At 38.5% G+C, this 12,356-nt stretch overlaps 3 protein-coding genes across 3 annotated transcripts; all 3 read right to left on the reverse strand.

Annotated features, from left to right (window-relative positions):
* Window positions 1-409: 409 nt before the first annotated feature.
* p2ry11 (purinergic receptor P2Y11) lies at window positions 410-2,828 on the reverse strand. Its single transcript, XM_079457598.1, has 3 exons — window positions 2,806-2,828; window positions 2,573-2,684; window positions 410-1,696 (listed from the first exon to the last, which is right to left on the reverse strand). Exon 3 carries the CDS (start codon window positions 1,684-1,686, stop codon window positions 787-789), a length of 900 nt encoding a protein of 299 aa, XP_079313724.1. The 5' UTR covers window positions 1,687-1,696; window positions 2,573-2,684; window positions 2,806-2,828; the 3' UTR covers window positions 410-786.
* Window positions 2,709-6,684, reverse strand: ppan (peter pan homolog). The gene is made up of 12 exons (XM_079457597.1): window positions 6,485-6,684; window positions 6,040-6,210; window positions 5,858-5,959; window positions 5,482-5,532; window positions 5,125-5,295; window positions 4,886-4,962; window positions 4,609-4,716; window positions 4,293-4,416; window positions 4,108-4,186; window positions 3,906-4,035; window positions 3,431-3,594; window positions 2,709-3,354 (listed from the first exon to the last, which is right to left on the reverse strand). Exons 1-12 carry the CDS (start codon window positions 6,497-6,499, stop codon window positions 2,897-2,899), a joined length of 1,650 nt encoding a protein of 549 aa, XP_079313723.1. The 5' UTR covers window positions 6,500-6,684; the 3' UTR covers window positions 2,709-2,896.
* Window positions 6,685-7,498: 814 nt separating this feature from the next.
* On the reverse strand, window positions 7,499-11,980 carry soul5 (heme-binding protein soul5). Its single transcript, XM_079455616.1, has 8 exons — window positions 11,861-11,980; window positions 11,657-11,716; window positions 11,492-11,576; window positions 11,274-11,394; window positions 8,289-8,428; window positions 8,046-8,209; window positions 7,857-7,950; window positions 7,499-7,751 (listed from the first exon to the last, which is right to left on the reverse strand). Coding segments are annotated over exons 1-7 (651 nt in total). The 5' UTR covers window positions 11,863-11,980; the 3' UTR covers window positions 7,499-7,751; window positions 7,857-7,871.
* Window positions 11,981-12,356: the final 376 nt, after the last annotated feature.

Genomic DNA, 12,356 nt, shown 5'->3' on the forward strand with positions numbered 1-12,356 from the left:
AGGCTTGTTTTTATGAAACCAGGCAACTTAATTTGCCATAATTTGCCAATCACCATCAAATAACTACAAAGACAAAATGTGATTTGTGTTTCTTTATTCAAACTGCTATGTTTATTCAAGATAAATATTTTCTCACACATCACAGCCTACCAGCTACCATACTTGTCTAAAGTCTCAATCTATTTATGAGATTAAAAGCACCAAAGTTTGATTTCAACCATCAATTTCACTATGATTTCAATCTTTGACATGATATCAAGGTCATCATGTGTTCTCCATCTCTACACTTACGTAGGAGGAATTTATGTTGAGAACAGTTAATCATAAAAAATAACTTCAGTTGGGTCTTCAGACTGGGTCAAATATGATTTCTATGTTCCTTATACTGGCATAAAACAAACAAAGTAGCCTCATGTACACAAATCTTTATTGCCATCATGTTTTTAAAATGAATAACGTTCCACGTCCACTATATCAACATTGGCAGTTTAACAAAAAATCATGCAAGGCCTGAACCTAAAATGTTTTACTTCCTTTTTTTAAAATGGACATAGTAGCACAAAGTTCATATTCAGTAAAAATCTATATTAGGACGTTAGTTTTAACTTTTTTGGAATTCAAGAATTTAATTCAAGATATAGACAGTTTTAGCAGCAACAAACGTTATGTTGCCTCTACGTTGCTAGCCACAAAAATAGATCAGAAGTTAACTTCAGGTCAGGCGCCTGCATCTGATCTGCAATCCGTAAACAAGTGTCTGCTGCATTTGCACACTTCTCTCACACCTTACTCGTCTGAGCTTTTACCACAGCAAGCCGTCCGTATGCTGTCAAACACTGCCATGTACAAAAGCGGATGTATGCACATGTTCAAGGTAGCCAACCCTTTTGACACTTGATATGAATTATGCACCCAGCACTTCTCATTATGGTTCATTCTCAAGTACACCTGATATGTCTGCAAGACATGATAAGGCACGAACGATACGGTGTAAAGGACACATACTATAGCGACCAGAAGAGCTACTTTTCTTTTCTCCAGCGTAGTTATATTTTCATTTCTCAGAACTGTCCAAATCACACCCAGATAAGATGCCAAGGTAACTAGCAAAGGTAGCATGCATCCAACAACCATGAGAAAGACCTTGTACTTAAAATGGGAGGATTCAAGTTTATCATCAGAACACGAAACGCAAAGAGTTTTATTCTCTGGTTTAATCGTTCCGGCAAATCTAAGGACAGGTGTTAAAGTGATGACCACTGTGAGCCACACCAGAGCGCTCGTGATCTTTGCGTGTTTAGGACGAATGTAGCTGCGGGTGAAGAATGGGTAGACGATGGCAAGATATCTGTTGACGCTGATGCACATGATAAAGAAAATACTGACATAGAGGTTGCAGTTGAACAGGTAACGTTCGATTTTGCACGCAGCATCTCCAAATGTCCATTCTTTCTTTTTGGCATAGTAAATGATGAGCAAAGGCAAGGTTAGGACGTAAAGCACGTCGCTGATGGCCAGATTACAGGAGAACACGACTCCCGTGTGCCAGTTCTTTCTCTCTCTCATCAACAGGAGCCACAGAGCAAATAAATTCCCCGCCAAAGCCACACACATTTCAATACTGTACATGGGAGGTAGGAGATGGATTTGAGAAGCGTATTTGCATGTATTGTTTTGGCCCGACATTCTCTGAACCCTAAAGAAAAAAAAACAATTAATCATATTGTTACATGCTTTATAAGCGTTAATTTCACAATGCCCTCCAGTGATGACCATTTGCTTGACTTAAATCGGAAAGCAAAACCTGTTTGAATTTTAGAATGGTGGTTTAGGAAAATAAGTGTTGAAAGGCATAAAAAGAGAGAAATTGTTTACCTTAAGGAAGACGATGAATTTGCAAATCAAATTAAGTAGATATGACTGCGTTAACACACACGTAAAAAAACATTTGCATAAAAGAACGTGTGAAAACCTGCATAATCTACACTGAGGTTAGCAGACAAACCATCACACCTTATCTACAGTTCTGTATTACATCAAGTTTGTCAAAGTTCTCAGTTCAACTTTACAATAATGTTGGTTGGATTAGTTATCACATAGACATCACTAATCTTCATGCTATTTTCAGCCTTTACTGATACAAGAAATTCAATAAAGGTTTCAAATTTTAACATTTGTTAATAAACCGTGAACATGAGCAATTGTGTTATGAGCAACACTAACAGATGAATAAATGCAAAAAGATTGTTCATTGTTAGTTCATATTAGCTAATGCATTTTCAACATTGACAAATCGATCTTGAGTTTTCATCTCCAAGGCTGTCTATAATCTTTAAAAAATGAATAAAAAAAGTTCTAGAGGTTTCATGGGATGCAAGTGAAAACACGTTTTATAATTAGCAGAAAATTTTAAATGGATTGAAAGAGATAACATTTGCTATACAAAACACTAATAATTAAAGATTTTAACAAAAACTATGCAGACAGAAAATGCCTTAAATTTTATAATCCCACATTGACGTTGATTAAAACTTGGATTAATCTTAATTTTAACATTTAAAGTTACACTTACCAAGAACTCTGCTTCACCTACTACCCTGAAAGCCACTTTTGGAACTGCAGAAACTCGAAAAGCAATGTGTGAAGTCACACTGTCAAGCACACATGACACTGTGTCCCCCGACCTTTTACAACAGTGAAAAGATGTTCAGCCGTTTAGAAATGATTTATTGGTACAAACACCCAATTGGGTGAATATAAACATTTATACAGGGCACAAGTATGACAAAAGTCAGGCAGTATTACTTGCATGTTTGAAAAAAGATACATCTTTGATGTAACAAAACAAGAGTCACGCAACAGCTCCACCTCATGTCAATCCTCAGTTTCAGTTCCTTCAGCTCTTGCCTTTCTTGTGTTTGAAGTCCTTTTTTCCAACAGCACGTCCTTTAAATGCTTTCTTTGCACCAAATTTATTGCCTGGTGCTCCTGTTCTCTTGCCGGGTGCCCCTGTTCTCTTGCCGGGTGCTCCTGTTCTCTTGCCGGGTGCCCCTGTTCTCTTGCCGGGTGCCCCTGTTCTCTTGCCGGGTGCCCCTGTTCTCTTGCCTGCAAACCTATTTTCTCTTTCACCCTTTTTGGCAAACTTCTTGCCACCTTCGCTTTTATTAAACCTGCCTTTGCCCTCTACTGTCTTTTTATCTCCGAAACGTTTTCCTTTATCGCTCGTTCTTCTGTCAGACGTCTTAAAAGTCTGTTTGTCTTTGGGAGGAGCACTTCCGGGTGACATCTTCCTCTTTTTGAAGGGTCTGGGCGGTTTGCCAGAGCTATGCTTCCTTTTTGCCCCAGGAAACATGTCTAAAACCAAGATAAAAAACATGTTCACCAGTGCATATTACAGAATAAAATAGCAAACAATTAAATCAAACAATACCTTCATCAGGTTCTTCTCCAACAGCCTGTCTGTAATACTCTGCTTCATCCTCCGACTCATCGGCTGCCACCTGCTCATCCTGCTTTCCAGGATCCTCTACTTCATCATCCGACGCCTTGCCTTCCTTCTGCCGTTTTCTCTTGATCCCCTCCAAGCTCTTTTTCCTTAAAATAATAAGAAAATAAAGACTGTGAGACCACGTCATGTAGTCAGTGACCAGTGCACATCTCAGAAAACATTTGAATGGCTACTGTTTTATGATGTACATATCACTACAAAAAAACTACAGCGTGTGCCAACCAGCCAGACCACAATGTAGTAAATGCAGTCATGACTACACAAAAGTCACACAATCACATGACCTAACCCGGATGTCCAATACCTATTCCTTAAGGACATTCACAGTTAATGTAAAATCGGCCACACCTCCATCTCAAGAGTTTTAAATCCACAGAGATGCACTTGTACTACTCACTTGTTCTCATCCAATTTTTCTTTCTTCCGGACAATGTTCTCTTCTTGCTTTCTCTTGCGTTCCGTCTTCTCTTTCAGACGAGACTCCTTCCTCTTCAGTATCTCCTTGAGCTCTTTCTCAGTTTTGGTAACTAGAAAGACAGTTGGTTCAATGACTCACTGGAACACAAACACTAGTTCACATTACGATTTATCAAACATACCCATGGAATGATAGAGCACGTTTCCATCTCCCATGCCTTCTAATATCTTCACCAGCTGCAGGGTCATTCTGGGACCAATCTGTGCCGAAGCAAACATTCATATATATTTTTTTGTTTCCATGATGAACATGCCAAGAACCTATAGTGACAAAGCTTCAAAAACGTTTGTGGTATAGCCTCCTCACCTCAGTCAGTCGAACCGCACTCTGCTGTGAAGCCATGTTTCCACGACCCGAGTAGACCTGAGGGAGTTCTGTGATGTTGTGATCCCCATCCTGCTCTGCCTCACTTTCTGAAAGATTTACCCCTCTAAAATGAAAGCCATGGACACAAAGTGTAAAAACATTGGTCATAAGTAAGAAATTATTAGAAATCTCCACAGGTATGAAGACAAGCTGACGCATCAGAGCGTTTACTTTGAAACATCACTGTTCCATCAATTTCAATACGTTTCATCATATGCATCAACACGAATGATCTCCAGCTGATGGGAAAACTAACTTCATAAGGAGTTCGCTAATGTCCTCAAGCTTGCTCATGTTGGGAAACTTCTCCTGCATAAGCTTCTTCACCCCTCGACTCATGCCAACAGGCACAACCTTCAAACTGCTGCATGAAGAAATCGAGCGTTAGATGTTTTAACTAACCGTCAAAAGATCATAAACGTTTACGGTGCATCAGTGCGTTTACTTTGAAACAATCACAGAACAGTCAAGTTCACAACTTTCATCACATGCACCTTTTTTTCGAAGAGTGAAGACAAGCTTGGGCTACTTACTAATGCCGAAATTCTACCTCTTGGGATACTGGATCATAATTTATCAGCACGCATCGTTTTATGCTGTTGAGACTGATCTATAAGTGAGAAAACGGTTTACTTAAACAGACAAGACCCATTTCATACCACAAAAAAAGAAGATAAACATCAGCTTGTCTATGACATCATTAAACATTTCAGAAGACTATACTTGCATCATCTGCAGGGAAAACTTGTATAGTTTCTCAAGTGACTCTTACCTGGTGTACATTGATGGAAGGGAACATGTTCTGAAACATGGTGGCCATTAGCTTGATGTGCATGCCCACTGTGCCAAAATTATTCAGCACCAGCAAAGGATGATGGGTAAACTGCTGTTCATGCATTCTTTGTCTCTTTAATGATGAAACCACATCTTTGATAAGCGTGTACTGGAAGAAAAAGATAGTATTAGACCAGATGAACTGTGCGGAAGTGTTTTCTCTCATATGGTCGAAGAGAGAGCAGAAAAACACATCAGTACGTTTACTTTGAAAATACATCACTCAGCAGTCACAATACTAAAATGTCATCATTTGTGTTTGAATGAAAGAAAATGAAGATGGTGTAGCCATTACCTTAGCCACATGAAAGCACAGTGTTGGGCCTTTGGGAAGTCGTGCAAGCCTCTGTGGAGAGAGTGGATTATAGGAGTTCAACTGATGTTGATGTGAGGTCAACGGGGAAAGGTTTGAACCGTATAAAATATGTTTAGTTTTATGTGCTATAGACAGAGCAGAAATCTTTGTCTATACTCAAAAACGTGTCTATACATTGAATGGACAGCCATTAAAATGATCGTAAATGTTATTGAGTTTACAGGGCAGTCTTGCCCTGCCCAATATGGCAGCGGTGTTGGCGTATTGTTCAGAAGACAAGGTGGCATCTCTGCAACCATTTAAACGCACACAAAACCAGAAACTTAAATTAAAAGTAAACAATGCTGTCACTTACCATGTTTATACCGCTTTCAGTTTTGGTGAATATTGAGAAGTGCGTGACTCCTAATGGTCCGGCCACCGTAACAAAATCCTTCAAGAGATTTTTCTTCCGTGCCTATAAGAAACGTTCCGTTATTCACACATCAAAGACAATATAATGATCAGATGAGGGGTAAAGCAGTAAGTGTGAGATACCTTTAAAGATATCGCCGTGTAAGGCTCCATAACTCGTCTCATGTCCATGACGAGTTGACCGACATTTTTGCCGATCTGTCCGCGATGAAACACGAAGGTGTGCGGCACATGGCCATAAGTCTCCTCTGCCAGATTATTGGCAGCTTCGCGCGCTTTCTTCTGATACTTGGTCTTTGGAAATGAAAATAGAAAGCCCAATCCTCAATATATAAATTCACATTCGTGAAACGCACCTCTTGCTTATTTCAAACTCAAGTGACACGATTAAACGTCTCCTAAGAAAACATTTCTCATAAATCACTTTGTCATGTGCCGTGAGCTTGAAAAAACTATGCACACAGATGACATGAATGTCGTCCCAGACTTGAGAAACCATAAGAAGTAAAAATCAGAAGATTGGAAATGTGGCTGTGCCTCATGCTCTCGAGAGATGTTAATTCCTTACCTTTGATTTCCCCATTTTTTAAAGAAAACAAATCCTCACAGCCTCACAGTGCGATGAATACACGATGTCTCTAAAATGATAGTGGTTACATCAAAATATGCCAGAAAAAATGTAGTTAAAACACCTCACGTGTGTTTTTTAACCAGCACCCATCTTGAATCTGCACCATGTGGCATGGTTGCGCATGCGTAGTGGTGCACGAGCATTCTGCGCCACAAAAGGCAAGAAAATGGCGTCCGTGCGCCGCTTCGTGGATGGGATGTATTACTGCATTTATTTGTGTCAGAATATAGGTCAATGCCTAGGTCCCTTCTCCGTAATGTATTAAAGTGAAAATAATTCCGTCATCATTTAGTCACCCTCCGATTGTTTCAAACCGGAATACATCTTCTTTGTTCTGCTGAACACAAAGGAAGATATTTGTAAGAATGTCAGTAACCGGGCAGATCTCGTCCCCCAATTACTGCCATAGTAGGAAAAATAAAAAGGTAGTCAATGGGGCATTCTTCCAAATATCTTACTTATCTCTTTGTTTCATTCTAGGCTTGCCATTATTCATTTCTATCATCACACCAGTCAGACTCTGAGAAGCTTTGTCTTTTGTCAGATTTTCTTTATTATTTATAGGTGAGAATCCTGATGTTTAAAAAAATTGTCATCATATTTTTCTAATAATCCGCAACATTACATTGACTATAAGTGGCTCACATCCCGTTGGCTTTTCTCGGTAGCTGAGAGTATTTTTCACCGCATTCTCTCAATTTAGATACTTTAGACACAGCTTGGCTAATATTTTCTGAGTTTAGTGAGTGTTTTATGACAGACTGTTAGCTTTTTACTGCTACTGATTGTATCTGAGCTTTAAAAGTGAGTTCAAAAATTCATTTGTTAAGATTATCTTGATAGACGAAATGTGTAAAATCATAAACCTTTGTTAATCACAGAGTTTATGTTTTGTATGTTCACTGGGACTTTTAGAAAAAATTTGACAGTCAAGCAGAATTTTCTTCATAAGAATGTTTAATGAATCCAGCCCCCGCTGATTTATGTTTATGATGTACATTCAAAGATATATAAAAATAATGAATAAACGGACGAGGATACCCCAGTCTTTATTTGCATTTTTAATAAATTCTTTGATAAGGAAGTGTCGATAGACAGAACTTTGTGATGTTAAAAAACACAAAAAGTACATAAAAAAGCAGTTGAGCATTCTCCTATAAACAGGGCAGGACCATTTGATGTTCTCTACTGTAGGTGTGTCACTCTGAAACATGAATTACAATGAAATATTTGGTTAGAATATAAAATCAGTATTTCCCACTTCTCCATATTATTGTTCATGAAATTTAATTTATTTAACTTGATTTACCTTTAAACCTTGAAATTATTCAGGTTTAGGGCAGACTGGCTCTCCTTTAACAATATACCACACCTCATTGTGCCTGTCTGTAAGCTTCATTGGGCTAAAAAAGAAAAACAACACAAAACGAAATTAAACACAAAATAAAAGGAGGAGCACTTTTATAAAATATGCGATTGATTTGAAAGATAAGCTCACCTGTTATAACCAACATCATAACGATAGTTTTTCTGATATGATGCCTGCACATTATCCAGTGATGTCTTAAGTTGCTGAGAGTGCATTTTCGCTGTGGCTGATATCATCCACCCCCCATAGCTCTTGACATATACTTTCATATCAGGGGTGTCTGTGAAATACACCTGCAAATATAGACATTCATGGTGAGGAACAAGTGTATCAACACAGATATAAAGCATAGAGAAAAGCAATGAGACTTACAGATGGATCTGTAGGTTTGGGGGGGTTGGCTTGGTAGTCTGAGGGAAGCAGGAAGCTGAGAACATAAACTGAGGATTCCCAAATCTTCTTATCCTCTTTACTTTTAAGGAGAACTGGGGCAGTCATATCAATCTTAGCACCTACGACAGAAAGAACAAAATGTATTATAAAGGTGAATGTACTAAAAACAACAAAATGAATATACATTTTAGGGCTGTCAATGGATAAAAAATGTATTGCGATATCACAAACGTACAGCGAAATCAAACATATACAATTAATTTTGTTTAACATGTTTATTTTAATGCTGTCAATCGATTAAAAAATGAACTAACTAATCACACACATCATTTATGTTTTTAAATATACTTTTACATTCTAATAATCCAAATTAGTGTAGAAACAACACATTTCTTTAACAGCATCATTTTATTATAATAAAATTATGTCTATCAATGCCTAAACTCCAAGGGCTCTGTCCTTCCAAGGGTGTAGGGCATAGGAATAATGGCTTAATTTGGAATTTTACCCGTGACGGTGGTACAAATACTATACACGTGCCGTTACACCCCTAATATATACATTCTAAAGGATTGATTGATATGGAAATATATATTTTTTTGTATTGTTACTTAGGCTGTCAAAAAGTCATTACAGGATTATGCGTTTCCCGAACAACGACATAACTCACTGGTCAACCACCATAGTACGATGCATCATTGCGGAAATGTAGTTACGACTGTTTCCGAAAACCGCAGTAGGCCTACGTTAATTCTGTCGGAGGTCAATTGTTTGAACCAGGTTGGTTCTGGCGCCATGCACGCAGGTTGCGTAGTAATGATGTTAGTAGCTAGCTAATAAATACATTCAGATTGCTGTAAATAGCATACATTGCATTTAAAGGCTACTTTTGTTTTGTTTTCAAGAGATTTATGCTGCCTTCTTCACATGCTCTCGAAAATTCGATAATTCCCATTTCAACCCGAAAACAATTTATGTTTATGTTAGCAGATACTTGTCATGTTTTAATGCCATTAAAAGTAATTTGTAACATTAATTGTACTAATGATTTAATGTTACTAAATTGAGACGTTACTCGCGGTTCTATGTGGAAATAGAGGGAATGCACGTGTCGTCACTTTACCACGTGAGCACGCCGGAGCGTGAAACCTGAGTGGCAAAACATACAGCAAAATGACTGCTTATAATATCAGGAAACGCAATTCCGCGCAACATTTCAGTGTCCAGGAACACCTGATTCCTCTGTAAGTCGTAACCGACCGTGACAGTCAAGTCCCGTTGCTTGTCATTTCAGCAATAATTGCGTGTTTTAGACCCGGTTTCTGTGTTTCAGCCATTTTGCAGCGTGTTCACGTGGGAAAGGGAAGCCGATGCATTCCCTCTATTATGAAATTTCCTATAGCACGTGAATGCAGCATTAATTAATTAATAAGTTTCCTCCCACGTCACTCCACTCAGGGACTCCCCATGGTCATAGAGACAGTGTTGCCAACTCCTCAGTAAGGAAAGTAGCTAAAAGTCACTAAAAGTCGCCAAATGATGTTATCACATACTTTGCATAATTGTGACGGACGCTGTAGGAGAGAGGATTTTCCTACTTTATCCGGGCTTGGGAGCGGTAAAAGTGACACAAAAGAGACATTTTCTCTTCTTTTGGCTTGGTTTTTAACCTACAAGACATAGTAAAACATGAACATTTTTAACCATAACATTTTTTGCTTATGTTTGGTTTTTAACCTTATGGTTTACTTAGGAGCCTACAACAAGTCACAGTAAAATACGACATTTTTAACCATAACATTGAAAAACTAAACGCTTACACAATCTAGATTAACAAAATTTTGACTGAGACATGATGAGCTAGCAAGCTAATTTAGCTTATGTCACAGAGAGGCACACACACAGTGGACGAGAGTAAAGTGACTGAGGTTGTGTGTGTCATAAAAAGGACATTTATTTTTGTGCAGTGATTTAATTAGTTTAGACAAAGAACATTTTATATCTCATGCTGAATTCAGCCAGCGGCGGCTTTCTGCACATGCGCGCGATCATTTGCAGTCTGGACGCGGAGGAGGGGTGAACATCTGCTCTGACTGCAGCCGGGGGAGGGGCTGCTTCGCGAGGACTGAGCCGCCTGTGAGTGCTTTGGTGCGGGCGTGGGGCTCACGGCAGGACCCGCTGCTCGTTGTGAAGATTAAGAACGATATGTGCTTTCACGTCAGAGAGTCTCCAACAGTTTCCAGTAACATCAGAAAAAGTCGTTAGATTTGTCGCTAGTCGCTTTTTTGAAAATGTGTCGCTAGAGGGGCCTGAATACTCGCTACATATAGCGACAAAGGCGCTAAGTTGGCAACACTGCATAGAGACCACGTAGGTCCATGCGCATGCGCACTTTTTGAACAAACAGCGCTTTATTGTCTTGACAAACTAAGAGATGTGAAATTGATTTTGTATATATTTAGAATAATGGATATAGAAATGCATTACACATTGCTTGCTTAATTTGTTCAAAAGTATGATGCATGTAAGTCTACATGTCATAATAAGGATATATGCTATAAACACAGCAGACCTTTAGTTCAAACCACGCAACTTTGCGATGCTGCTTGCGATCGATCGTTGGAACGATGGTTTAGGGAAACACTTGAATCGTTGAACTATGCTGGAACGACGGAACTTGCGACCATAGTTGGCTGACGATGCTTTTGGGAAACGCATCCAATTCACAATAGGCCTACCAATATTATTATCGCAATATCTATTACCTTAAATAATAATAGATTAATAGATTTCTATTTTGTGTCAATAACGCAATGAATACCACAGTATTTGTGACATTATATCTAGTTGCACATCTTTCCACATCAGTTTCCATTAGCTACCGTGATGCACAACAAACTTGGAATGATTGTAATTTCTTTTTTAAAATGTAATATTGGGATCCATAACCCATCATGAACTCACCAGCCTCATTTTCTCCAGTGATGTATTTAAAGAGTTTCCTGAAAGCACTTGACATGGCAAATTCCATAAAAAAAGATTTAGCCTCGGCTGTCACCCATTTAGCACTGTCATAGTGACGTACCTGTCAGAAACAGTATATTACTTCATTTGCATGACCAGATTGATGTGTTTGTTTATGTTTTTAACTACTTTACTCTATGTGCTGTCTTGTATCTTACCTCATAACCGTCTCCCTCACAAACCAAGTCGAACAGCAGACATTCCTTTGTCTCTGTGCAGAAACTGTTTTCACTCGTTGAGTCTCTGAGAGGTGCAAATACAATGTTTTTATAGTGCGGACTCTTAAGAAGTATAAGCAAAAACACAACAACAACCCAACTTACCCTATTCTTCCCTCTACAGTCAATCCTAAAAGCAACACGACCACGCCTGTCAAATAAATCCTTTAAAACAAACAGAAAGATTGGAACAAAATGTGAACCCTTTACTTATACATTTGTGTTTTACTATTAGTTTATCAGATATGTTCATTGTGCTGGTGGTGTTTACAACAGTAATGGAAAATAAAAAGTCAATTTAGTACTTACATGTTGTAGAATGTTGTCACTTCAGGGTATTTGCAGAGTAAGCAATGTAAATGTGTTCCTTCTGTTGTGTTTTATACATGCAATGTTATGAAATATGTTCCCTCCCCACAAGACACGCCCACAAACCCTCTGCTCACATAAGCGTGTAAAGTAATGGAGTTATTTTGCTCCACTAGGGACAGCGTTTCCTCTTTTTTTATCTGTGTTGTTTTGTAACGATTATTTAATCAATTCAATCTTTACAAATCTTTAAGAATGACCTTTGGGAATGGGATTCAGAAAATGATCTTATTATGGAGTAGATGGAGTTTTCACAAGGTTGCTACCTAATAGCATCTATCCTGCTTTGTTAGACCATCAATATCTCAATTTCATGTAAAGAAATAGGAGTGCATGGATGCAAAATGGACAACAATGCCCCTTGATCACAAACTACCTTGTCTTTAGGTTCACAGAGTCAATATTGTCAAATTCTTAACTGTTTAGAGCAGCACAT

This window comes from Barbatula barbatula (assembly GCF_947034865.1).
Source record: "Barbatula barbatula genome assembly, chromosome: 5".
NCBI classification, from domain to species: domain Eukaryota; kingdom Metazoa; phylum Chordata; class Actinopteri; order Cypriniformes; family Nemacheilidae; genus Barbatula; species Barbatula barbatula.

Bases quoted from the DNA above. Each gene is read 5' to 3' on its own strand.
- p2ry11 (XM_079457598.1), bottom strand. From the start codon at position 1,686: ATGTCGGGCCAAAACAATACATGCAAATACGCTTCTCAAATCCATCTC.
- ppan (XM_079457597.1), bottom strand. The intron at 5,533-5,857 runs GTAAGTGACAGC...CTCTCTCCACAG, and splicing joins CTGAAAGCGGTATAAACATG to AGGCTTGCACGACTTCCCAA. The intron at 5,296-5,481 runs GTAATGGCTACA...TTTTTCTTCCAG, and splicing joins TGTGCTTTCATGTGGCTAAG to TACACGCTTATCAAAGATGT.
- soul5 (XM_079455616.1), bottom strand. The intron at 11,395-11,491 runs GTAAGATACAAG...TGTTTCTGACAG, and splicing joins GTGAGGGAGACGGTTATGAG to GTACGTCACTATGACAGTGC. The intron at 8,429-11,273 runs GTGAGTTCATGA...TTTCTGTCGTAG, and splicing joins CACTGGAGAAAATGAGGCTG to GTGCTAAGATTGATATGACT.